Source organism: Acomys minous (assembly GCF_964271855.1).
Source record: "Acomys minous genome assembly, chromosome: 13".
Classification (NCBI taxonomy): domain Eukaryota; kingdom Metazoa; phylum Chordata; class Mammalia; order Rodentia; family Muridae; genus Acomys; species Acomys minous.
Genome location: NC_140495.1, coordinates 62,764,606 through 62,788,868, shown reverse-complemented (window position 1 = coordinate 62,788,868; position 24,263 = coordinate 62,764,606). Strand labels below are relative to the sequence as shown.

At 43.4% G+C, this 24,263-nt stretch overlaps 1 protein-coding gene across 1 annotated transcript in view; it reads right to left on the bottom strand.

Moving 5' to 3' along the window:
• CDC5L (cell division cycle 5 like) overlaps positions 1–23,560 on the bottom strand; it is a 40,698-nt gene extending 17,138 nt beyond the window's left edge. Inside the window, exons 1-12 of the mRNA XM_084754826.1 lie at positions 22,371–23,560; positions 19,791–19,894; positions 18,277–18,438; positions 17,623–17,750; positions 15,863–15,962; positions 10,407–10,625; positions 7,405–7,549; positions 6,218–6,406; positions 2,900–3,048; positions 1,603–1,765; positions 521–685; positions 34–114 (exon numbers count right to left, since the gene is read on the bottom strand). Coding sequence (XP_084610952.1) covers positions 34–114; positions 521–685; positions 1,603–1,765; positions 2,900–3,048; positions 6,218–6,406; positions 7,405–7,549; positions 10,407–10,625; positions 15,863–15,962; positions 17,623–17,750; positions 18,277–18,438; positions 19,791–19,894; positions 22,371–22,415 — 1,650 coding nt within the window. The 5' untranslated portion in view covers positions 22,416–23,560. The remainder of the gene's footprint in view (positions 1–33; positions 115–520; positions 686–1,602; positions 1,766–2,899; positions 3,049–6,217; positions 6,407–7,404; positions 7,550–10,406; positions 10,626–15,862; positions 15,963–17,622; positions 17,751–18,276; positions 18,439–19,790; positions 19,895–22,370) is intronic.
• Positions 23,561–24,263: the final 703 nt, after the last annotated feature.

The window sequence follows — 24,263 nt, the reverse complement described above, 5'->3', positions numbered from 1 at the left end:
CAAACTTCCTAAATCAAAATTTTCACCACTCACTTCAGATGGTCTTGGTAGATCTTTCTGAACAGCTTTGTGCATTCGTTTCATTTCCTTTACACGCTCAGCATCTCGTATGGCCTAAAAAGGGAATTTATATCCATTATTGTAGCTATACAGCAGCTGACATTTCTGATCAACTATATCCAAAAGCTTAAGCCACGGAAATCTGTGTAAGGATATAGAGAGGTACTATCAAGGCCCCAGGAATCAACTCTCATTACAAAATAGATGCTAAGGACGCCTGGCTCTGCCCACCAGATACCTAACTACCTTTCTTGCCTGAATTCCCACAACACAACTCTTTGCTTTCACCCAAAGCTAAAGCCAGCATTTGACCTCCAGTCGCAATGATAAACATATTGTTGTTGCTCCTTCCTAACTGCAATTTTGCTACTGTTAAGAGTTGCGATGTCAGCATCTGCTGTGCGACCCAGCACCCTAAAGTCGCATGGCCAGACTCATGATGCTCTCCCACACTTCTCACCTGCTTTCGAGCATCCACATCAGCAGCATCTTCAATGTAGCTATCATCTATCTCACGTTCTTCCAGCTCCTTCTCAGCATTTTCTGGTAGAACAATTTCAAAATCATTCTTAGGTGCAGGGAGGCCCAACAACCCTAGACGGAGATGTTCACGAGATTCTCTTTCCTGCAGAAAAGAATTGGTCCTCCTCAAGTCACACTAGCAGATTCTATAGGAACTTCTGAAACAGCAGGGCATGGTGACACATACCTAGACTGAAGCAGGATTGCCACAAACTCAAACCCAGCTTGAGCCTCAAAAGCAAAACAAAATAAAAAGTGTCTGAAACAGCTGGCTTGGAGCCAGCACGATGGCACTATCAGTAAAGGTGCTTGCCTCCAACACTCATCATCTGAGTCTGATTCACAAGATGCACATGGTGGAAGGAGAGAACCAATTCCTTCCCAAAAATGCACACCATAGTATATGTGTGTGCACTACACATGCCACAAGAATACACCCTAGATGAGAAAATAAAATATAATTTTAAATAAAACAATTAGCTAGATTTCTAGAGTTAGTAGTAACTCTAGAAAAGTGATCCCCAACTTTTTGTTTATTTTCTTATCTTTGTATATAAACACCAAACAAAACCTTGACTTGCAATAAATCAGTGTATTTTATGATCTTAATAATGTCTCAAAATTACCTCTTCAGGAACAGAGAAAAAAAAAACCCTGTTAGGATCTGCATTTGATTTGGTATTACCCAAAAAAAAAAAAGGAAAAGAAAAATGGAGCTGGAGAGATGGCTCAGTAGTTAAGAGCACTAGCAGCTCTTCCAGGAGACCTATGTTCAATTTCCAACACCCACATGGCAGCTCACAACTGTCAGTAATTCCAGCTCCAGGGGATCCAACACTCTCACACTGACCCACATGCAGGCAAAGCACCAGAGCACATAAAAACAAAAAAAATCAATTTAATTTTAAAATGTAGGGCTGGGGTGTCTCTCAGTGTAGTACACCTCCTCAGCAGGCTAAAGGGCCTTGAGGTCAATGCTCAGCATTGAATATATAAATATAAAAGAGAACTGACACTTACCATCTGCTTCACATACGAGGGGTCACTGTAGTCTGCCATTCCATCTTCTGGATTAATGTTTAATTTGTCTCTAAGAGGTGTTCTGCCTGGGGTGGCATTAGTAACTGGTTTGGGGGTTGTTCCACTCCGGGGAGTCAGCCCTTCAGCTCCATTAGAAGGAGTCCTAGATAAGCAGAAATCTAAGTCATGTAAATGCATGAAATAAGGAATAAGGACACCCAAACCTCTCTCTTACTTTCATTACATTATCTATATCAAAACAGAAGCTTGATTTGGTGAACATAGTATTTACACATACTATACTGGCTTCTAGCCCTAACATTTAATGTTTTGCCTTCCTGTATTAGGTCCACCAAACATTTTTTTCAACCTTCTGATGTGTCAGGGTAACTAAAAGCAAGCAGCTGGCAGTAAGGCTGGCCACTGCACTCAGAGGCCCCAGATGACTCACTGAGTTCAATGTGCTCAACGCCTCCATCCTTAAGTCTTTAGCTTTAGCTTTCATGTTATGTTCACTTCCAGCGAGTGTGCACTTTAAGTGGTTTATGTGTTTATATTTTGTTTGGAAAACAAACACCACATTTTTAGAGTCACATCTAAGTATGAACAGGCTCTGAGCTTAGACTCTCTTAACAAGAAAGTCCAGCTGAAACTTGTATTTTAATTATTCAACCTTTCTGGTTTCAGTTGCTTACTTCCTGTATCTTGGCTGTGTTCCAGACTGATGGTACTGCCAGATGGTTCCCGACAGGCTCGGTGTTATCATTTAAGACATGGTCCCTGCCCCCAAGGAGCTTACACTCTATTTGAGAGACAAGATATACACAGGAAAATAGAGATTAGGCTCTCTTTAGCCTCACAGGAAGCAATAAGTATTATACAAAGACTAGCTTCCAATGCTTCTTGATTCTGCTGTCATCTACAAGTATAATGGACGTGGGCATTTCTATCCTAAATAATGCATGAACGGCATAACTAACAGCTAAAAGTAAATACCAGAGCTTGAGATGGTTCAGAGGTTAAGAGCCAGAGGACCCAGAGGACCTGGGTTCGATTTCTAGCACCCACATGGTGGCTCACAACCATCCTGAACAACAGTTCTGTGGGAGCCAATGCCCTCTTCTGGCCTCCAAAGATACCGGGCAACCCAATTAGGGAGACATTAAAAGGGCAAAATGAACTGTTTCCATTCTCTATCAACGTTACTCCAAAAAAACCGAAAAACAAGACAACGCCACCCAGGTTCTTGGACTCAAAATATATTTTCTGAAATATAAAACATGCTTTTTTCAAATACCTGAAAGGGGTGGACAGAACTGTATTTGGAGTCTGTACCACCTGCCGCTGTGGGGTCACACCAGAAAAGTCACTCTCGTGCAGTGGGGTATTAAGCCCACCTTTCAATGGAGTGTCCACATTGGTCAAGGCCATGAGGTTCTGAGCTTCCTGGAGATGAAGAATAGGGCACAACAGTTCAGAAAGGCTAATAGGGGCAGGGGGAGGGGAGTAGAGAGATGGCTCAGCAGTTAAGAGCACTGGCTGCTCTTCCAGGGGACCCAAGTTCAATTCCCAGCAGCTCACAACTATCTGTAACACCAGTTCCAGGGAATCTCACACACATGCATGCAGGCAAAACACCAATGCACTTAAAACAAACAAATAAATAAAAGAGGGCTGGAGAGATGGCTTAGAGGCTGCTCTTCCAAAAGTCCCAAGTTCAATTCCAACCACCACATGGTGGCTCACAACCATCTACAATGAGATCTGGTGTCGTCTTTTCTGGCATGCAGGTGTACTTGCAGACAGAAAACTATATATACATAATAAATAAACCATGAAAATAAAACAAAAAAGAAAAGCTAGTGGAATCCTTCCTCTGACCCTAGTACACAAATCTCAATGCAGACAGTGTTTGTATACATTTTATCAATGAAAACCAAGAAAATGAAGACTGTGCCATAACAGATTTCAGCATTCCTTTGTCAACCTAACATATCCCATCAGGAGCTCTGAATAAAATTCACATGTCAAGGCATGCTATTGTCTCCAGGTATGGATGCCACATGCCTGTAATCCTAGCACCTAGGATAAGGGGCAAAAGGATCAGCAGTTCAAGGCTACCCTCGGTTACAGTGAATTTAAGGCCAACCTATGCTGCCTAAGAACCTGAATCAAAAAAGGGGGAGGGGGGTACAACACTGCTATGAGCTCATGTATGAACTGCCATTACCCAAGAGCTTCTCCCATATCCATGCTAGATCTCTTTACAATCAAGTACTAAGAATTCAAAGTCCCGGGCTAGAGAGATAGCTCAGAGGTTAAGAGCACTGGCTGATCTTCGGAGGTCCCGAGTTCAATTCCCAGCAACCACATGTTGACTTCTAACCATCTGTAATGAGATCTGGTGCCCTCTTCTGGGAGGCAGGCACACACGCAGACAGAACACTGTATACATAATAAATAAATAAATAAATAAATAAATCTTTCTATTAATTAATTAATTTTAAAAAAAAAGAATTCAAAGTCCCTAATATGAGCTGAGGCCAAATGTCACAACACCCAGGTTTTAGTCTGGCTTCATCACTAATTCTTTATCCAATGTTCACAAGCATCTGAGTCTGTTTCTTCTGCTGGGAAGTTTAGACAGGCCCAACCAGCCAGTGCATGTCACAAGACTCATGGGGTCAGGTTTCTTTAAACATTTCACCACATTCTCTTTGACAACTTAATCATGCCTCGGCCTTCTGCACCCTCTGACTGAGACCGTGAGCTGACAAGACCCTTTTTGGTTCTTACTGTGCCGTAACTAGCTTTGCCTTATAACATCTTAGTTCCCAGCTTGGAGTCTGTGGCAGACTTTATTTTTCAAAGACAGGCATAAGCATCTCTCTCATACTCACTCTGTATGTAGGTGGCCTTGTATTTCACCCTAACTAACAGAACACAGCAAGAGCAACATAGCTTGGTTTCCAAGGCTAGTTTAGAACCGTGATGTAGCTTCCCTCTACTCTTAGCTCAGCCTGAGACACCAGGAAAGACTGCCATGCTGAAGACTGCACAAACCACATGCAGATGTAGATGCAGACTCATGCCATGCACCCTGCCAACTCACCAACCCATATCCACCATCACTACCAAACATGAGGATGACACCCCATGTGTTCTACCTGTCAAGTCACCCCCAAATGCTGTGTTCCCAGCTGAAGTCTTAGACATCTTAAGGCAGAGGGGAAAGCACTTTTATGTGCTCTGTTCAAATTCCTAACCCATGGCAATCATGAGAACAGTAAACAGGTTAAATCACTAAGAGGCAAAACACAGACAGCTGGAGCAAGACCTGCTCCATGATTCTGATTATCTTTGCTCATGAAAAGTCTAGAATTTCATACTATCACAATCCTGAATATCCCTTGCTTTCCAAATACAAAGTGTCTCCTGAACAGAAACAGGCTTTGAACTTCTGCCTAAGAGAGGTGACAGAGCATCCAGAAAAGCAGAGGTAACATGACTTACTTTATGTACCATGATTATAAGCTGGTAAAGGCAGAAAACATACTATCCCTAAGAACACGCAAAAATGTTATGACCGGATGGCCCAGAGAGCTGTCTCCTACTCAGGGAATTACTGTCTACTTAGCTAGATTGAAATGTTCCCACAATCTCCCTCCCCTTTAGTTCATCAAAGACAAAATGAAGATATAGGTGCCATACCAAGGCAGCAGCTGCCATTTATGGGTGGCACTAACACAATGCAGAGTGTCCTTGCACTGCTCTGCTCCATGTCCAGTGCTGTGAGCCAGCCCTGGAGACACACAGCAGCAGGTCCACAAAGTTTCAAGCACAGGCCCAATAACTGGAAGGCAGGGCTGGAGAGACAGCTCAGAGGATAAGAGCACTGGCTGCTCCTGAAGACGACCCAGGTTCAATTCCCAACACCCACAAGGTAGCTCCTATCTGTAGCTCAACTTCCAAGGGATCCAGCACCCTCTTCTGACCTATACAGGTACTGCACACAAATGGTGCACATATTTACATGAAGACAAAACATCCGTACACATAAGACTTAAGAGCATGAAACAGTAAGTAAGGCCTGCACCTTCTTGACAAATACAAAATGAAGGCAGAGGGCCAGACTGGCTCCAAAACGCTGTGAATAAACAGTCACCACTTAATCACTCGGGAGGCAGAGGCAGAGGCAGGAGGAGAGTTTGAGGCCAGCCTGGTCTACAGATTGAGTTCCAGGATAGCCAGGGCTGTTAACACAAAGAAACTATGTCTCAAAAACAAAAAAAGCAAGCCGGGCAGTGGTGGCGCACACCTTAATCCCAGCACTTGGGAGGCAGAGGCAGGAGGATCTCCATGAGTTCGAGACCAGCCTGGTCTACAGAGAAGAGTTCCAGGACAGCTAGAGTTGTAACACTGAGAAAGCCTGTCTCAAAAAACCAAAAAAAAAAAGTCACCACTGAGCCTGCTAATTTAGCTTTGTGCTGTAAGAAATGCACTAGGTTCACGGTCATCAAGACTAATTCAAACAACCAAACCAGGCAATGTCCTCCATAGTGACACAAAGACAATCAACAGTGTGAATGGCTTACTGTATGATGCGCCAGCTTACCTGCAGAATCCTGTCTTGGGAGGCCGGTGTCCGTGGTGTTCTCAGAGCGATGCTGTTGTTTGTGACATTGTACTCAGACAGGAGAGTGCTAGAAGCAGAGTTTGTGATTCCAGACTCCTCTGCAGTCTGCCGTGCAACTTCACTGGCCTGGCCTACCTTGACAACTTCCTGCAGTTCAGCATCTGAAATCTTAAGGACAAGACCAGCCCAGTAAGCCCTTTCCCAGAGCACAGTGCAGCTTAAACTTCCCACGTTTCAGGATGACTTGCTGGAGCTGGGTCAAGGGCAGAAAGACCTCACTGTACCACTTAACACTGCCCAGCTTTAAAATTTCCAAAATAAAACTTTAAGCCTTCCTTTTACTACTGGGGGGTAGGGGTTGGAATTCATATTATAAACAACTGGCTATAGTGGCTATCTTTTCATACTTAGACGTGTTTTAGTATTTTTATTAATTCTTTCAAATTCCATAAATGTTTACTGATCATATTTAATACCCCCTGAGTTCTCCCAGATCTACTCCACTCTCCCTCACCACCCAGCTTCACATTTCCTTTTTTTAAATATGAAATGAATCCTAAATGTGTACACACCCTTGTACAGGAGCCATGCTAATCTTTGTATGGTTCCAATGTTAGTATACCTGCTTGCTATTGTTAAAATGTTTTAAATCAATATACTGACAGACTGATTGATTGTATCAAGAACCTAAGTGCTTATACAAAACTATTAATGAAAAGAAAACACTACTAAAAATCAACTAAATACCACACACAGTTCACTAAACCACAAGATCTCTAGGAACATCTAAAGTGTTAATTCTTTAATTTTATCAAAAGAAGTATCTTTAAAAATATTAAGGAAAAATTCAATTAAGAAATGTCAAAAAAGCACTTGGGAGGCAGAGGCAGGCGGACCTCTGTGAGGCCAGTCTGGTCTACAAAGTGCGTACAGGACAGCCAAGGCTACACAGAGAAACCCTGTCTCAAAAAACCAAAAAAAAAGGGAAAAAAAGAAAAGAAGAACTACCACCACTAGAAGCAGAAGCATATGACAAAACCGTGTGGGTCGCCATTGGACTGTGGTTTCTTGAGCATTAAACATAGGCCTGAGATAGCAGACCACGGATAATTGCTGACTATGACATAAACATGTAAATTCACAGGATGACCAACTTTTCTGATTACCTGTGGGGCAGGCAGCACTAGCTTGCTTCTCTTTTTAGTAAACTCAGAAACACCGCTAGTTTGAAGAATAGCCGATGGTAAATCAGACTCCTTTTTCCTTTTTAAATGTTGTTTGTCTTTTTTCCTATCTCTTCCTTCCTTCTCACTGTCATGGATCAAGACAGAAAGGATCACACACAGGCAACAGTATCAGCAGCTATGTAAATGTTAAGGCTTTAAACAATTACATTTCTAAGAACATAATTTTTTAAAAACAAAAATCCTATGTTAAGCTGTCCCTACATCATAACCTCTAGTACATCTGAAAAGAATACAAGCTTGGAATGATGACAGAATTATTAACAAAACAGAGGACACTAATTTAATAAAATTTAAAACTTGAAACTATAAAGTATAGCATTATATATTTTAAAATACCAGGAACTTTACTATGTTTATATTCATATAAAAATATATGTGAATATCAAAATACGATAATGTAGAAAAAGATAAATGAAGGAGACAATTAAAATACGAAAATGTTTAAATCTCCCATTATTAAGTTTTTATGATTTTAAAAGTTCATACAAACTTTTTTAACATTTATCTATTTATTTAGGGGGCTGGGGTGTACCCACACACGATGGTGTGCATGTAATAGTCAGAGGACAGCTGGTAGGAGCTTGCTCTCTCCTCCTTCCACCACATGGGTCCCGGGCATCAAACTCAGGTCATCAGGTTCAGCGGCAGGTCCCTTTACCCGCTCAGCCATCTTGCCCAACTAAAGCTATTAAGTGTGTAGTCACAATGACAAATGACAACCAAAGGTTGTTGGAAGCCTAAGCCAGCCTCAAGCAGTATTTTAGCATCCTACTTGTCTTCCTCCCTACCTCAGCCAGGTGTACTCCTTCCAAATGACTAGTTTTATTCTTTTTTCTTTTTTTTTTTTAAGATTTATTTATTACATAAACAGTATTCTGCCTGTATGTATGCCTACACTCCGGAAGAGGGCACCAGATTATCATCATAGATGGTTATGAGCCACCATGTGGTTGCTGGGAATTGAACTCAGGATCTCTGGAAGAACAGCCAGTGTTCTTAACAGCTGAGCCATATTTCTAGTCCCCCAGTTTTATTCTTGGAGCTAGTTGAAGAGCAAACTAAGCAAAGGTCCTAAACACTCAAGAAAATTCTGCTTTATAGTGGCTGATGGCTAAGTAAAAATCCGTATCAACAGACATGAAAGTGATCTGAGTAGCCAATAAAAACCCTCTGACGACATAAGGCCCATCCTACAACATGCACATGCTAAGACTCACAGGAACTCCTAAATATCTAAATCTAGAAAAACAGACAGATAAATACATAAATACATCTACCTATCTACATCAAGTGTAAAGACAAAATGCAGTAAACATTTTGTCTTTTCTTTGTAAGAAAAAAAAGGCAAATTTTTTCACTTTAAAAATAAAACAGGTTGGCAGGGCAGTGGTGGAACACGCCTTTAATCCCAGCACTCAGGAGGCAGAAGCAGGCAGATCTCTGTGAGTTCAAGGCCAGCCTGGTCTACAGCGAAAGTTCCAGAACTGTTACAGAGAAACCTTGTCTCAGAAAAAAAGAAAAAATGGGGGAGGGGCCAGTTACATCAATGAGATGTCTCAACACACAAGGCATTTATTTGCCACAAAAGCTCAATGATCTGAATTGACTGCAAGAACTCATATAAAGGTAGGAGGAGGGAACCAACTCTACAAGGGTCTCCCTCCCCCCCTCCTCCCTCCCTCCCTCTCTCTCTCTCTCTCACACACACACACACACACACACACACACACACACACACACACCCATGGGGGGGGTGGCGCCCAGGGGGTACTGACTGAGACTGACTGCAACTCCTAGAGCTAGAGATGGAATCAGGCAGAACCCTGGAGCTCACAAACCGAAATTGGTGAGCTCTAGGCCAATGAAAAACTTCATCTCAAATAACAAGGTAGGGCTGAGATTATAGCTCAATGGAAGAGCTCTTGCCTAGTATCGGGGTAGAAGTAGAGGAGGGTACAAGGTGAACAGCTCCTAACGACACTCAGTGTTGATCTCTCTTCTCCAAATACAAAAGCACACACTCACATGCACCAACACACACACCCATAGGCAACACATACAAGCAAATTATAATATAATAAGCCGGACTAGATTTTGATGAGATTTCTTCAGGTTGTTAGTGTAAGATCTAACTTACTACAAATGTACAAAAATATTAAGATGTCAGTTGCTAAAAATAGTAATAATAATAATAAACTGGGCATAAAGGTGTTTAATCCCAATACTAGGGAGGCAGAGGCAAGTGGATCTCTGTAAGTTTGAGGACAGCCTGGCCTAAAGAATGAGTTCCAGGACAGCTAGAGCTACATGATGAGACACTGCTCAAAAAATAAAAATAAACAAATAATAAAGATGTCATTAGTAATGGTACTCAGGCTGGAGAGATGGCTCAGTGGTTAAGGGCACTGGTGGCTGCTCTACCAAATGACCCCAGTTTGAGTTCCACAACCCATATTGTATTTCACCACCATCTCTAACTCCAGTTCAGGGGAGTCTTCTGGCCTCCATGAGCACCAAGGCCAAGAGGCACACATACATATAGGCAAAACACCTATACATATTCAAAAAAGAAAAGATGTCATCAGTGAGTAAACAGTCTCCTAAAGCACCAATTCAAGAAACACATATCAAGTCAATGAGATGGTTTAGTAGATAAAGGAACCAGCCTCCCAAACCTGACAACCCCATGACCCACATGGCAGGAGGGAAGCAACCATGTCTTCTGACCTCACTTGGGTGCCATGACATACATGCAACACAAATATATACAAAACACACACACACACACGTTTTAAAAGAACTGCACATCATATTGTATACTAAAAACATGACAGTGGAGACCCTAAGAACCTGGCTTTATGACACTTTATAAAAGGCTTCAGAGTCCTCCTGCACCTATCTGCAGACTCAAAGGGACTCACGATCTTAGCTCCCCATCAAGATCCTGCTGTCGTAATTTCCTGAAATCTGCATCAAGGGCCTGGTAATTCTCCTCAGAAGTATCATAGAAACCAAGAGCAGGCTTTTTCTCAAACGGGATTTCAGCATTATAATCAACTCCTCTCTTCTTCTTCCTTTTCTTCTGAATCTCTATGCCAGCTGCTCGAAGCTCTCGTCTTTTCTGGAGGGCAGCGAGACGCCTGGAGAAAAAAAATAGAGTCACCTTGAAAATCAACATTGCCAGGCAGAGGTGGGTTAACCCAACAGCAGTTAAGAAAGCTATCTCGTTATCTGAAAAAGAAGTATTTACTCAAGCCCTACCTCACACCATTTGCCAAATTCCAGCTGACTTTAAAAATGCAATAAGGTGAGCCGGGCATGGTGGCGCACGCCTTTAATCCCAGCACTCGGGAGGCAGAGGCAGGCGGATAGCTGTGAGTTCAAGGCCAGCCTGGTCTACAAAGCGAGTCCAGGACAGCCAAGGCAACATAGAGAAACCCTGTCTCGAAAAAACAAAAAAACAAAAACACAAAAACAAAAACAAACAAAAAAAAAAGCAATAAGGCAAAAAGGGAAAGCAGAGAAACTGTAGATAAATGTGTACCTCTCTCTAAGTAAGAGTTTAACTGTGGGACACACTACAGCTCCCACAGCAAGGTTTCTATTTGTGTGTCTGTCTGTCTGTCTGTCTTTCTTTCTTTCTTTCTTTCTTTCTTTCTTTCTTTCTTTCTTTCTTTCCTTTTGGGAAGAGGTACAAGCCTTTGATCCCAGTACTTGTGAGTTCAAAGCCAGTCTAGTCTACAGAGTGAGTTCCAGGACAGCCAGAGCTACATAGAGAAACTCTGTCTTGAAAACAAACTAACAAACAAAAGAATATAGCTATTAATAAATTAAGTAGCAAAAAAGATTAATAATGTTGAGATTTAAATTTTATAACTAGAGAACAAAAAAATAAATCATTAAAAAAAAAAAAAACACTCATCCCTAATCAGAAATGGTTAAATACAGTTTATATACAAGGTGGACCTGGGAGCAGTTGGAAGTGAATATGTTCAAAATACACTGTATTAAAAATCTCAAAGAAATGATAAAATACTATTTTTAAAATTTATGTAAACTTTTAAAGGTTTATTATTTTTATTTATATGTATGTGTATCTGTGTGGGTGAACTATACATGCATGCAGTGCCACAGGAAGCCAGAAGAGTGCGCTGGAACTCCTGGAGGAAAGGTCACAGGTGGTTATGAGCTGGGGACAGAACTGTGCATGCTCTTAACACCACGGGCTAGTCTCTCCAACCCTCCATGTGAAACTCTAATGTTAAAAAAAAAAAGAAAAGAAAGAAAAGTTTAACTTAACAATCACAAATTAAATTAGCATGTACCATTTCTGCATATCTAGTTGCTATCGTTCTGAATTTTAATGGCAGAAGTGTAAAGAGTAGAGCTGAGCAAGGTGGTGCATGTCTTTAGTCCCAGCACTTAGGAGGCAGCTGCATCTCTGAATTTGGGGCCATATCACGCTCTAGGCCAGCCAAAACTACATATTAAGTCTGTCTCAAAAGAAGTGTAGAAGCAGACAGTATCCAGCAAATGTAAAAAGAAAATCAACGGGGATGGTGGTCTTTAAAAAAAAATTTAGCAACACAGATTAAAAGCCTAACGTTTTTCATATTTTTTAAGCCACCAATTCACTCCTCTGACTTCAACCAAGAGACTAAATCAATACAAGTAAGTACTTTACTTAATCAGAGACTGTTTTGCTGAACACTGGCCACAACCTAATTCACTAATAAGAACTGAATGAATGTACAAAAGATTTAAGACAAGGTATTATGCAGGCTTTATATAACTTCTCAAGTATACAGTTTCTATATAATCTTAAGAAAAGCTACAAAACTACTCATATAGAGTGAAGCCTGGCCGGGCATGGTGGCACTCAGGAGGCAGAGGCAGGCAGATCTCTGTGAGCTCGAGGCCAGCCTGATTTACAAAGCTTGTACCCACCAGCTCCTGCAGGAGGAAACGCCACACAGCCCCCTCTCCCTGCCCACGAGCAGTCACAGCTCTCAGTCCAGGAGCTGCAGGGCCCAGCGCTTCTCACTTGCCACCCGACACCCAGCTACACAGCCTCCTCCTTCCACCCAAACAAGGGACAAGGGTTCTCCCCTGGGCACCTACCACTGGGGTACAGCCCTGAGAGCTGAGAGCTCTTTCTGCCTCAGCTTCTGGAATGGGGACTCTACCCTGGGAGAGAATCAAGGACTGCCTACCACCCCTGCTCCCCAGCACACTCAGCTCCTTAACCAAGAGTGTCAATCAGAAATGCACAGTTAGAGCCCTGGAGAAGAAGCAAGATCTAAAAGAACTCGCTCCATCTACAAGACTCCAGGCAAAGGGCACTTCAAAAGCCGCAACCAGGAAGAGTGGGCAGAGGCAGTGTAGCCTGAGGTCAAGCTGAGAGCTGACTAGCTTGACAGACTGAAACAGAGGACAGAGCTCTGCTGGAGTCAGAATAAATTTCAAAGGCAGGCAGATCTCAGAACTCTCTCTTCAAAGGACCCCACGCTGAATCGGATTTAACTACACAACAATTTATTACCTCACAACACTGCTGAAAGCACTACAACAAACAGCTGGGTAAAATCAGAAGAAAAGTACGCACAAGAGCCGTGCCCACACACGCCATCCCACAGCGACTGTGGCAGCCACGCTTCCCCTCCCTGAGCAGCAGCACCAGAGGGCTGCTCAATCCTCAGAGGACAACAGGGAACAAACTTCACTGACGTAATGAAATTGGTCTCAAAACAAAAATTTTTTTAAACCTGGGTGGAATGAGGGTACAGTTCCCTCAACTATTATGTCACCATATATAAAACATGCAGTTTTCAAGAAAAAAAAAAATGAGACTTGTGAAGAAAACAGTTACAAAGGGCACCCCAGTAAGATTAACAAAGGACTGTATGAGATGTGACTATACACGGAATGATCCCATTAAGTCTATGTTAATGCATTTCCAGACATATAAACATACATATACAATGAAAGAGAAGTCTTGAAGGATATATTCCAAAAGTAATTTCATCCTTTAAGTAACAGAAACAAAGACTAAATGCTGATCCCCAAGACCAGCTGCGCAAACAGCAAAGAGGAGAGAAGAGAGGTGCATCCAAGGTAGGAAGAGCTGAGCAGCTGGTGAACAGCTGGTTAAGGGAAACCAACCACTGGTTGGACAACTAGCTAGAGGAACTGGTTGTTGAGGAGCGGCTGAGGAATGGAGGAAAAAGAGAGATTTGGGGACTCAGGCATATGCGGTACAAGCTGAAGGTCTTAAAGCCCAGGAGAACTTTTCTTCTAGCTGTCTGGCTGTCTGGCTGTCTCTGTCTTGCTTGCTGTCTGACTGATTCCTTGCTTGCTGTCACCCATCTTTCTACCTCTCTTCCTGCTTGTTGTCACCCATCTTGCTATCAATCTTCTTACTTGCTGTTCCTCATCTTTCTGTCCATCTCTCTTGCTGTCCCCCATCTCACTCTAGCTTACTCTCTCACGTCTGTTACTTGCTTGTCCTTTCTCCTTGGGCCAACCCCATTATTTTATTGAAATGAAATTCAATTTTTTCCTATTACAGCTTATATCATGAATTTTTTTTTCATCTTTTATAATCACTAGGGCATTCAAAAATCAACAGAGTAACAAGGAAATACAAAAACTTCTGTAACCTACAATAAAACATATAACAAAAAACAATTTTCAAGCAATGGTCAGCATAACCTGATCGTTATTTTTAATACAGGGAAAGTTTATTCATAAATTTCCCCAGGCTAAAGCCAATGTGTTTACAAGATTGTCATAGCAACATATCATAAATATTCTCTAAAAACTTGACCTACTTCCAGTCCCAGAGCAACAGGTGTGCTATCCAAGCCTAAGCTAACTGTCAAAGGGCCCTCTATTGTAAACTATCTGTAAAGCATGACATTGCAAGCCCACCTTCTATTGCTCTCAAAGCAGATTCTAAGGAAGCATTTCTACAGGTAACAGTATCTAGCTAGGTCCTGTTATGTCAAGTCTTAACTTTCTTTCATGCAATTTCTGCTTGGGTGCTCACAGTCAGAGCAAAAAACTCATTGTCTCAAGCCTTTGGCCAGATGCCCTCCTTCAACATTCTCTCTGGGAAAAAGGTTTCCCGGTATGATTTTCCTTAGAGCTAAGAAATAAAGAGAAAAAACAGTTTTAGGAGAAATAGCAAATTTCTAAGTAACATTACACCTGGACCATGCATAATATTTAGGAGCAGTGGTGATCAGCTGGAGATCTTTGGAACAAAGCCTCTATGACTTATCCTCATGTCTGCGACAACTAAGCTCATTAGAAAACATTCCCAAGATCATGCTGGGTGAATCTAACTAATACATATGCTGCTGTATCAACCACATCCTAAGACAAAAATATTAACAGATGTGGAAGGAAAAGCATACTCGTTTATCGTCAATAAAAAGTGATTTTAAGTGGCAAAAACAGATAAGCAATTTAACATCTGGAGTAGTCTTGAACCCAGCTTCACACACAGTCCTACCTTTTGCAAGGCGAATGCAGCGCACAGCTTAAATACATAGATGCTACAAGAAATGGTAGGGTAAATTAAAATCTGCACAGACGTACTTCAATCAATCAATCCTAACCAAACTTCCACAGATGCAATTAATGTATTCCTTGCCAGTTCACATAATTAACCAGCTTTCAGAACTGGGTTCCCAAATAGCCCTAGGCAAAAATGGATATTTTTCCAACCTTACATTACTAACCCTCAACAGTATACAGAATAGAAAGGTAGCTAGATAAGAAGAAATGCAGCACCTTCTCCTAGATTCTGTTCACTACCCCATGTGTACCATACGCCCACCAAATCTGAGCACTCTACACTAATGAATGACCAGCTACACCAAAAGCATCCTCCATGGCAGGATATAGCAGCAAGGAGAGGGCGGAGGAAAGCCTGAGTAAAAAGCAATGCCTAATACAGTTCACTCACTTTTTTAATGAAGATTTCTGTGACAGCCTAGAATTTGGTTCAAGGCTCATTAACTTTAACTGCCTCTATGTTCAGCTGAAATTCCTGCCTCCTAGCCAGTGCCTGCCCAAGACTAATCAAGGAGGGTGGGAACTGGTAACTGACAGCCATATAAAAGCCTCCTGATGCCAAGATGCCTCAATAGATCAAACACAGCACACTGGGTCAAATGCCCGTAATTTCTGCCATGCTGTGTGTTTTTCCTAACTACTCTGAAATGATTAGGGAAAAAGTACAGAAGTTGTTTTTGTTTGTCCCAGAAAATAAAGAAACTAAGAAGTAACATCAAAATAGGAATTGGCCAGTTCAGCTTTCCTGAGCCTAAGGATGCACAACTAACTATTGGATGTGAAATGAAAAACATACCTTGCTTCTTCCAACTGCTTTTCTCTTGCTTTCCTCTTAGCCTTCTTTCCTTGAGTATTGGCCAGGCGGGCTCGAGCCTCAGAAAGCATCTCAAGTTCATCTGCAAAAATAAAGACAAGAAAAAGTAAGCTCCTCCCCAACATGAGCAGTCAGACATACCTAGTGCTTACAGTGACAAAAGCACAAATGCACTCGCTATTGGTACAGGGTATAGAAAATTTGTGACATCAGAGAAGGTCAGGTTATAAATCATCCCATCACTAACTTGCTAGCTATGTAAGCCTGACCCCATATTTACCTCTGTCAATAAGAATTTACCTTTAAAATCAGAGTAAGAATTTCTACTTCAGAGATGCTAAAAAGAGCTAAGAAGAGTCAGGCAGTGGTGGTGCACGCCTTTAATCTCAGCACTTGGGAGGCAGGTGGATCACTGTGAGTTTGAGGCCAGCCTGATCTACAGAGCGAGTCCAGGACAGCCAAGGCTACAGAGAAATCTTGTCTCGAAAAACCAAAGGAAAAAACAATAACAAAAACAAAAAGGAGCTGAGAAGACTGAAATAGATCGAGTAAGTAGCAGCTATTCACTCGCTGAAAGCTCTACTATAACAGCATCCTCATCACCAGCACGCTGGAACAGTACAAGTAGAAAACCACTGTAATGATCGTGGAGAACCGAAAACCTTTACAGACAAACTGTTCCCTCAGAACTGCTTCTCCTCCAAGACACTTTCTGCAGCTCTCCAGAGCAGAACAACAACAAAGTCATAACGATGCCTAAACCATCTGTGCAACTTGTACATGACTTAGATTCCATTCAGATCACAGCCCTCCCTCGACTCTTCCCTCAGTAACAATTACCAACTCAGTATATCAGGGAGGGCCTGGTGCCCATAGCTTTAAAAGTTTCCCAAGTCACAAGGATGTAGACAGACTAATCACAAACGAGTCACCCTTGGGAACTGCTGCATTCAGACTTCTCAATCTAGAAAACTATCAAGTACCTGCAAGAAGGTAAAGTAGGTATTACTGTCCACCCCCAGCAAGGAAGAATCCAGCTCAGAGAGCCTGTACAGGTCCATGCACAGCTAATAATACACAGTAGAGGTGGATCTGAAGCCCAGTTCCTCTGCCTCACTGTCTCACTGAACCAGTGTGAGTCTCCAGCACAGTGTCTTGCAGTGCAACCTTCTCATGGAGAGGAAATCAGCTAAGGTCAAAGAAACACCAAGGTTCAATAGGCTAGCTTGTTGCCTCTTTCTAGAAAGGGAATGAGAAACAGGATCCTGCAAGGTTCACAGCTCATCTCTGGGACATCTGCCTACTACACTGCTCAGTTCATTAAATGGAATGAAAAATTGGAAAATGAAGGGGACTGGCCAGGTGTGGTGGTGCACGCCTTTCATCTCAGCACTCGGGAGGCAAAGGCAGGTGAATCTCTGTTGAGTTCAAGGCCAGCCTGGTCTACAAAGTGAGTCCAAGACAGCTAAGGCTGCAGAGAGAAACCATGTCTCAAAAAAAAAAAAAAAAGAAAGAAAGAAAAAGAAAAGAAAGAAAGAAAAAGGAAAATAAAGGGGATTAAGCAGTTACTTCTGTAATAAAAAAAAAAAAGGGCAGACACATTTGGGGAGATACTTAGAATAACCACCACTGACAGAACTGGGATTGTAAAAAGTCAAGAGTTGGAGAAGAAACTGAGAAGCAAGGAAGGAATGCCCACATCGTCTAGTTACCCAGGGACACTCAGGAGTCTGTCCACTCACCCTCATCCATATCGATTGGATCAGGCCGAGCTGGTTTAGTTTCTGGGTTGGGATCTATCTCTCCAGGTTTAAGTTTTCGGGGATCATCTGTTGTTTCCTCTTCATTGTCTCTTTGAGCAGTTTTGTCCCTTGGAGGAAAAAAAAGCCCAAATGAGTCTGTCATAGTATCACATCAATTTGTCTTAGAATTACCAAGGGTCCTAGCTCTGCCACTTTTTCCCCCCAAAATACCAACAGATGAGCATTATGTAAAACAGCATCTTTACAATTGCTTCATGTGAATAAAATGGCATTGAAAATCTCTCACTTCAGTGTTTCCACTTATGAGGAAACAGACAGCCCTCGCATACTGCAGAACAGTCAGAGAAATGAAGACACTGCTGGAGCGGAGTGCACGGCGACAGGTGGCCTTCATGCACTCGCTCATGCACTCACTTTTCTAAGATGACTGTAACTCGCTTACTTTGTAAATCATCCTTTTAAAGGGGAAATAGAAGACATAATTTTGCTCAGCCATGTGACATTGGAATACAGAATTCAACGGCTTTAGTTTCCCTGGCTTTAGTCACAGTCAAAATTAAGCTGGAAATGCCCTTACGTCTGTTCAGCACATTGACATACACACAGTCTTCAAGATGTTCTAAGTCTACTCACAGGAGGAATTCATAGTGCTCCAAGCACTGGGCTGCTGTTCTTCCTATGATTGGAGCGATGGTCCTCCACTGTGTTGGCATCAGCTTGGCCAAATGTAAGAGTTTTTCCTCCTCTTCTCTGGACCATTCGGTCTTTTTAATACTTGGGTCCAGCCATTCATACCTATTAAAGACAACATTTCAAACATTAGCCAGTTACCAAGAATAAATCCCCAGCTTACGCATTAGACGTGCTGACTGTCTAAAATCACACTCTCATCCTTCAATCCCTATTCCTTCTGCCGAGAGACTACTCACTGTGAAGTTGAACTTACTCACCTTTTCCTCTTCACATTAGTGTATTTTATTAAGATTACTAATACTTAGAAACCTAATTTGACTGAAATGAAATCATGACTTCTTTTTCAGCCAGTACTTACTTTTATTTGTTCTTAACTTTCTCTTTTGTTTTCTGTTTTTGCCATTGTTATCTGAGATAGGGTTTCTCTCTGTGTAGCCCCAGCTATCCCAGAACTTGCTATGCAGACCAGGCTGGCCTTGAGCGCAAAGATCTGTCTGCTTGTGTCTTCTGTGCTGGGACTAAAGGCTTCCAGCACCACACCCAGCACTTGTTCTTAACTTTTCTGGAGGCTCCAAAATTATCTAGAAAGAATAGCACCTTGTATTTTTTATATTACAATTTCACTGCTCCGTCTTATGTTTTGAGTACCATGACATCTTCACTTTCTTCTTTTAGCATCTGGTTTAAACCCACTAAACATTTAAGCACTCTAAGTGCCCTTTCATCTGCTGTACTTTTAAGTTTAAAGTAAAACTACTATGGCATCCTCCATCTTCTAATGGCTGCCCAATCTACCTTGTCTATTAGGTATTTAGCTGGGTCAGAGTCTGTCCGCATTTCTCAGTCCTCACACTACTGGGGCTCGAGCTGGGCTGAAACTGAATGACGTAAGGCTGCTGCAGCCTGAGGGCCACCCTCCTTCGGCTCTGCACCTGACACTTTCCACCATCATACAATCCAACATAAAGTTCCTCACAGAACATGGGCTGCAGCTGAGACCTATTCACTCACACTAAGAACACAAGCTCATATCCAGCACCGTGTTATTTATCAGGTGATACCATACATAGACTGTTGGTATCTGCTGCATCTTTGTGTGGCATACATGCAATATTGCAACCTACTACTAGGAAACTAATCACTGTGACCTGGCCTAGAAAAAGCAGCATTTATGTCTTTGGGAAAGTAAGTCCTAAACAAGCAATTCATAGACTTTTAGAACACAACTCATTCAATGAGCTGAGGCCCAGTAATCTCCTATAAGATTTTTGTATTTTGTCTCACAAGGCACTCTGAAGTACACTGACTCACTTAAACAGGGCTTCACAACTGATCAGTTTCTCACAATGCCAAGAAGCAGGTGACAAGTGAATCTAAAAGCCCGCCTCCCTTCCTACTTCCCTCTGAGTCACAATCAGGACCACGCTGTTTTCCACTTACTCCTTGGTACATACCATCTGGCTTTGCACTGCTTTGCCGATTTCCTATGCAGCAATGAGGCAATTCTAGACCACTGGTTTTTGCCATATTTCATTACTGCTGCTTTCAGAATTTCATCCTAAAAGAGTCGCCAAAGAGAATGCATTTAGTTACAAGCCTCCAAATGAGAAAAGACAAAATTTTATTTAGCCCTGTAGAGTTCCTACAGAGAAACACGATCATTTTTTTTAATGGGGAGGGGCATGAAAACGTCATTAACAGTTAATGATAAGTAGCATAAAAGAATCAGAAGGAGGTGACTAGAGAGGCAGCTCAGTGTTCAAGAGCATGTACTGCTCCTTGCAGACCTGAGTTCAATTTCCAATATGCACATCAGGCAGCTTACACGTAACTCCAGCTCCAGGGGAATCCAAAGCCTCTAGCGGCTGACGGCCCCTGTGCTCATGTGTGCATACCCATATATAGACATGTAATTTTAAAAATAAAATCTCTTTTTAAAAAACAGAAAAAAAAGCAAAAAACAAAAAACCCAAAGGACGTCTTACCTGTCTCTCAACAAACTGGAACTGGGAAAAGTCAATGTTGAAAATACTACTTTATGACATACAAAAATTATTCACCAGTATGTACTTGCCATTCTCTTCACAAAGGTAAAGTTCACATACATTTATATATTTATATTTTTAAAAAGTTTTCTGAATATCTATCTTGAACCAGGTCTTGTGTAGTCCAGAAAAGAGAATCAAAGATGACCTCTGCAGGCCTCAAGAAGCAAGCTGAGACTCTGGTTCAACATGACGTTTCCTCTCCAGCACCCTACTCATCGTGATAGCCTAGGAGGCACAGCTCCCTCTACCTCATCAGTCATCACCCCGACTACTCCAATCTCCAACCCCCAACAACCTGCCAGGTGAACTCACAGACCCCAGAGGGCATAGAGCCATAAAGGGATGCATTTAAGCACTTTAACTTGGGTTTCTTACATGCCTTGTGCCTGAGCCTCTTCAATCCATCTTCTCTCCCATTACCAGCTGGCAGAGTGCCCACCTAGTATGCTTGAAGTCCTGGGTTAGCATCCCAGGTAGTAATCCCAGCAGTAGATGCAGAAGGATCACAAGTTCACGGTCACCCTCATGTACTAGCAAGTTCTAAGCCAATCTGGGCTACGTGAGACTGTGTAACTCACACACACACACACACACACACAGGCACACTCTCACACTCTCTGCAGTTTGACTACTGCAGAGCTACATCAGACCCCGTAAAACACCCTCCCCTCCCCCCCCCCATCGTTTGACTACTGCAGCTGTTACTTGATTTTTTGATTTCTGCTCCTCCCTCAGGTCTCCTCTAATTTAAACAACCTCAGTGCCTCCATTTGTAACTTTGATGAAGTTTTTCTATACTTCAACACATCTTCAACCAAGTATATACGGCAGGCAACTATCCTACAAGACTCATTCACAAACACCACCAAACAACCGGCTTCATACTAAGTTCTAAAATACCAAAGCCTGGTCCTCCTGCACCTGCGGGCTGATGTGGGCAACAGCAACTTGTTTTTACCGAGGGCTTACTAATGTCCCCAGCTGTGTTCACAACATTCCAAACTGATAACGCCGCAAGAAGTGTATAATGTTACTTGTTTTTTATGAAAGTGAGTAAACTGAGGCCTTGAGAAGTTAAGCTCTGCTGGAACCACACAGAAAGTGCTTGCAAAAACAAAAAGCACGCTACAGCAAACGAAAGGGGGTGGCACCAAACCACTAAACAACTAACTCTCAACAGGATGGTTAAGGGGCAGAGACTCCAAGAAGTGTTCTCAGCTAAGTTCGGAGGACCGTCAGCAAGATGCCAAGCAATTTAGAAAGCTATCTCAAGAAGGCACAAGACACAAAGGTATTCATATATTCATTTAATCAAAGGCACGGGAACTTAGTTTGTTTTACGTCCTTTCTTCTCTGGTTCCCCTCACCCGTGGCATCATCTACTCCATTTCTGCAAGCAACAACCACCACCATACGTAGTTTATCCTAACTATTCTATCCCGGCAAAGAGCGGCGTGACTGGCAGGTAAGAGAAAGGACCTTGGGATCTGCAAAGCAGACCGATTACGCCGGGGCATCAGATAAGCAGAGAGGTGCAGACGTAAACGCGCCGCCTGCCTCGCTGTAAGGAAGTCAAGGGAAAACAAAGTTGTGGCCACAGCGACTTCTATCAGAGGGAAGCTCTTTGTACGAGCAGAGAAAGGAAGGGGGCTAAAGAAGAGAAACTGCGCTTCCGCGAAGGTCCCGTCTCGGCCGCCCCGGGGTCCCTGGAGAGAGTGACGGGGCGCGCCCCTAGCCGAACAAGTAAGTGTTTGTGGGCCTAGCACATAACAGGCGGGGAGCGCGGGGCGACGGGTCGCAACCTCGCCCCCGAGGTGCGCAGGTGACCCGAGCCCGCACCCACGTACAGCAATTGGTCCCCAGGGTCCGGTCCCCGACGCGGACAGACCCTGCGGGGCAGCCACGGCTCCCGGACCTCCCCTGCGCGTGCGCACACGCTACCGGACCCGGCGGAGGGCAGCGGACGGCGGGAAAAAGCTGCCTCACCTCGGTATTCCTCCACACGCCCCCTTTGATCATAATCCGAGGCATCTTGGCGGCGGAGTGTCCCGGCAAGTGGCCGAGAGGAGCTTCGAGAAAGTAGTAACGGCGCTCCGGTCACGGGACGCAAAGAGGCCACTTCCTCCAAGAGCGACCTTCTCCTTTGAAGAGATCTGCGCAGGCGCGGCGGGGGAACGGGGGGGGGGGGAGCGAGGAGGAATGAGACAGCCCGGTAAATCTCGCGAGATCTTAGTGACCGAAGGGAAAAGACGCGGCCTGTTTGGAACCTTAAGACTGATAGAAAATCATCAAACCGCAGGGGCCAAAGCGCCCGACGTCGCGCGCAGGTCCGAGACAGGTTGGAAGAAAACAAAACTCTCGCGAGATGCCAGAGGTGGAACACGGCCGCGAGCGCAGTGACGGGATTGGCCCTGGCGTCACGCTGGGGGCGGCACGGGGGAAATGTCAGGGGTGTGGCGTTCCGAACCCGAGTCGATCGCGAAGGGAAAACTGGTAGTTTATTTAACCGACAGCGGTGCTGGCCGCCTCAGCGACACACAGAGTCCTCAGGGAAATGCCATGGTGTGATCTGTTCTCATCTGGAAAATACAACCAGCGGGGCCGAAGATGCTGTACGGATTCAGTGACATCATAAATCTAACCCGAGTGACATGACTGCTCTTCCGAAGTGTTCTTTATCCTTCCTAGAAGGGCCACGCAAACTTCACCTCAACGCCACCCCCCGAGGAGTTGAGAAGATGTCCTAGAAACCCGAGAAACTCGGCCGCCAAGGAAAATGTCACTCCAGCGGTTCTCCCGCATCACCCCCTGTTGGGTCTCTGCGGACCAGGCTGTCGGCCAGCGGCGGGAGTCTTGCCCCTGTAGTCCTGTGTCGTCATCTGAAGAGTGGAGCTAAGGACACGCGTGTTCGTAACGCAGAGGACAGCTGCGGCTCAACAAAAACTCGGCGAGGTGGAAATCGTTCAACTCTCTGCGGTCTCCTCTGCCTGTTTCCCACGCAGATTTTATTCCGTGCTTTGGTTTGTTGTTGTTGTTTGTGTTTCTGTCTGCCTCTTCTGGAAGACATGACGAGCTTTCTGATTTGCTTTTTGGTTGTTTTTTTTTCCCCTGAAATAGAAAATTGTATCAATAAAATATCACTGTTTTCTGCTGAAAGGGAGATGGTGTAGTATTATAAAGAACACATGTATTTAGTCATATGCAATCTCATTTCGCTCTTAGCTCTCTTGTCAACTGGCAGTTTGACAGGCGAAAAGCCATTTTCTGCCTCTGGGACTTTCTGCAATGCTCTCGGGTCAAGATGTGCACCCTTAACCTCCTGCCCAGTCGGGCAACATCAGTTAGCTATGGTTCTCACACCGCACACATAGGCATGCACTCATGTGTGCACCACTGGGTTGACCAGATCAAAGCAAAGCTGCAGACACCACCTGTCTTTAACACTGGGATCCAAAAGAGGTCAGTCTGCTGGCTGGTGAATCTCTAACCTACCAATTGTGTGGCACCTACCAGCTGTTTATTACCTGTGTTTTCAACTGTGGAGGCCAAGGTGGGACGAAACAACATCACAGATACAGTGAAAAGATCAAAACACAAACTCTGAAGCCTTGGAAGTAGGTCCTGGCCACAACATGGTCCCTGGATCCAGAACATTCCCAAGTCAAAGCTGTATTCCCCTTTTGAATGTAGCCATTGGAGTTAGGTTTCCAATATTTATAGGTAAGAGTCCTAATAAGCACACAGATGAACCAGCCCTCTACCAGAGCCCTTTCTCAGAGTATATTCCAAAGGTTTGTGACAGTGGCTTCTGCCACTCAGGACCACCTCTACACCATCAGTCATCGTTATGATAACTTGAAAAGGGTGTGTCTTCCTTAA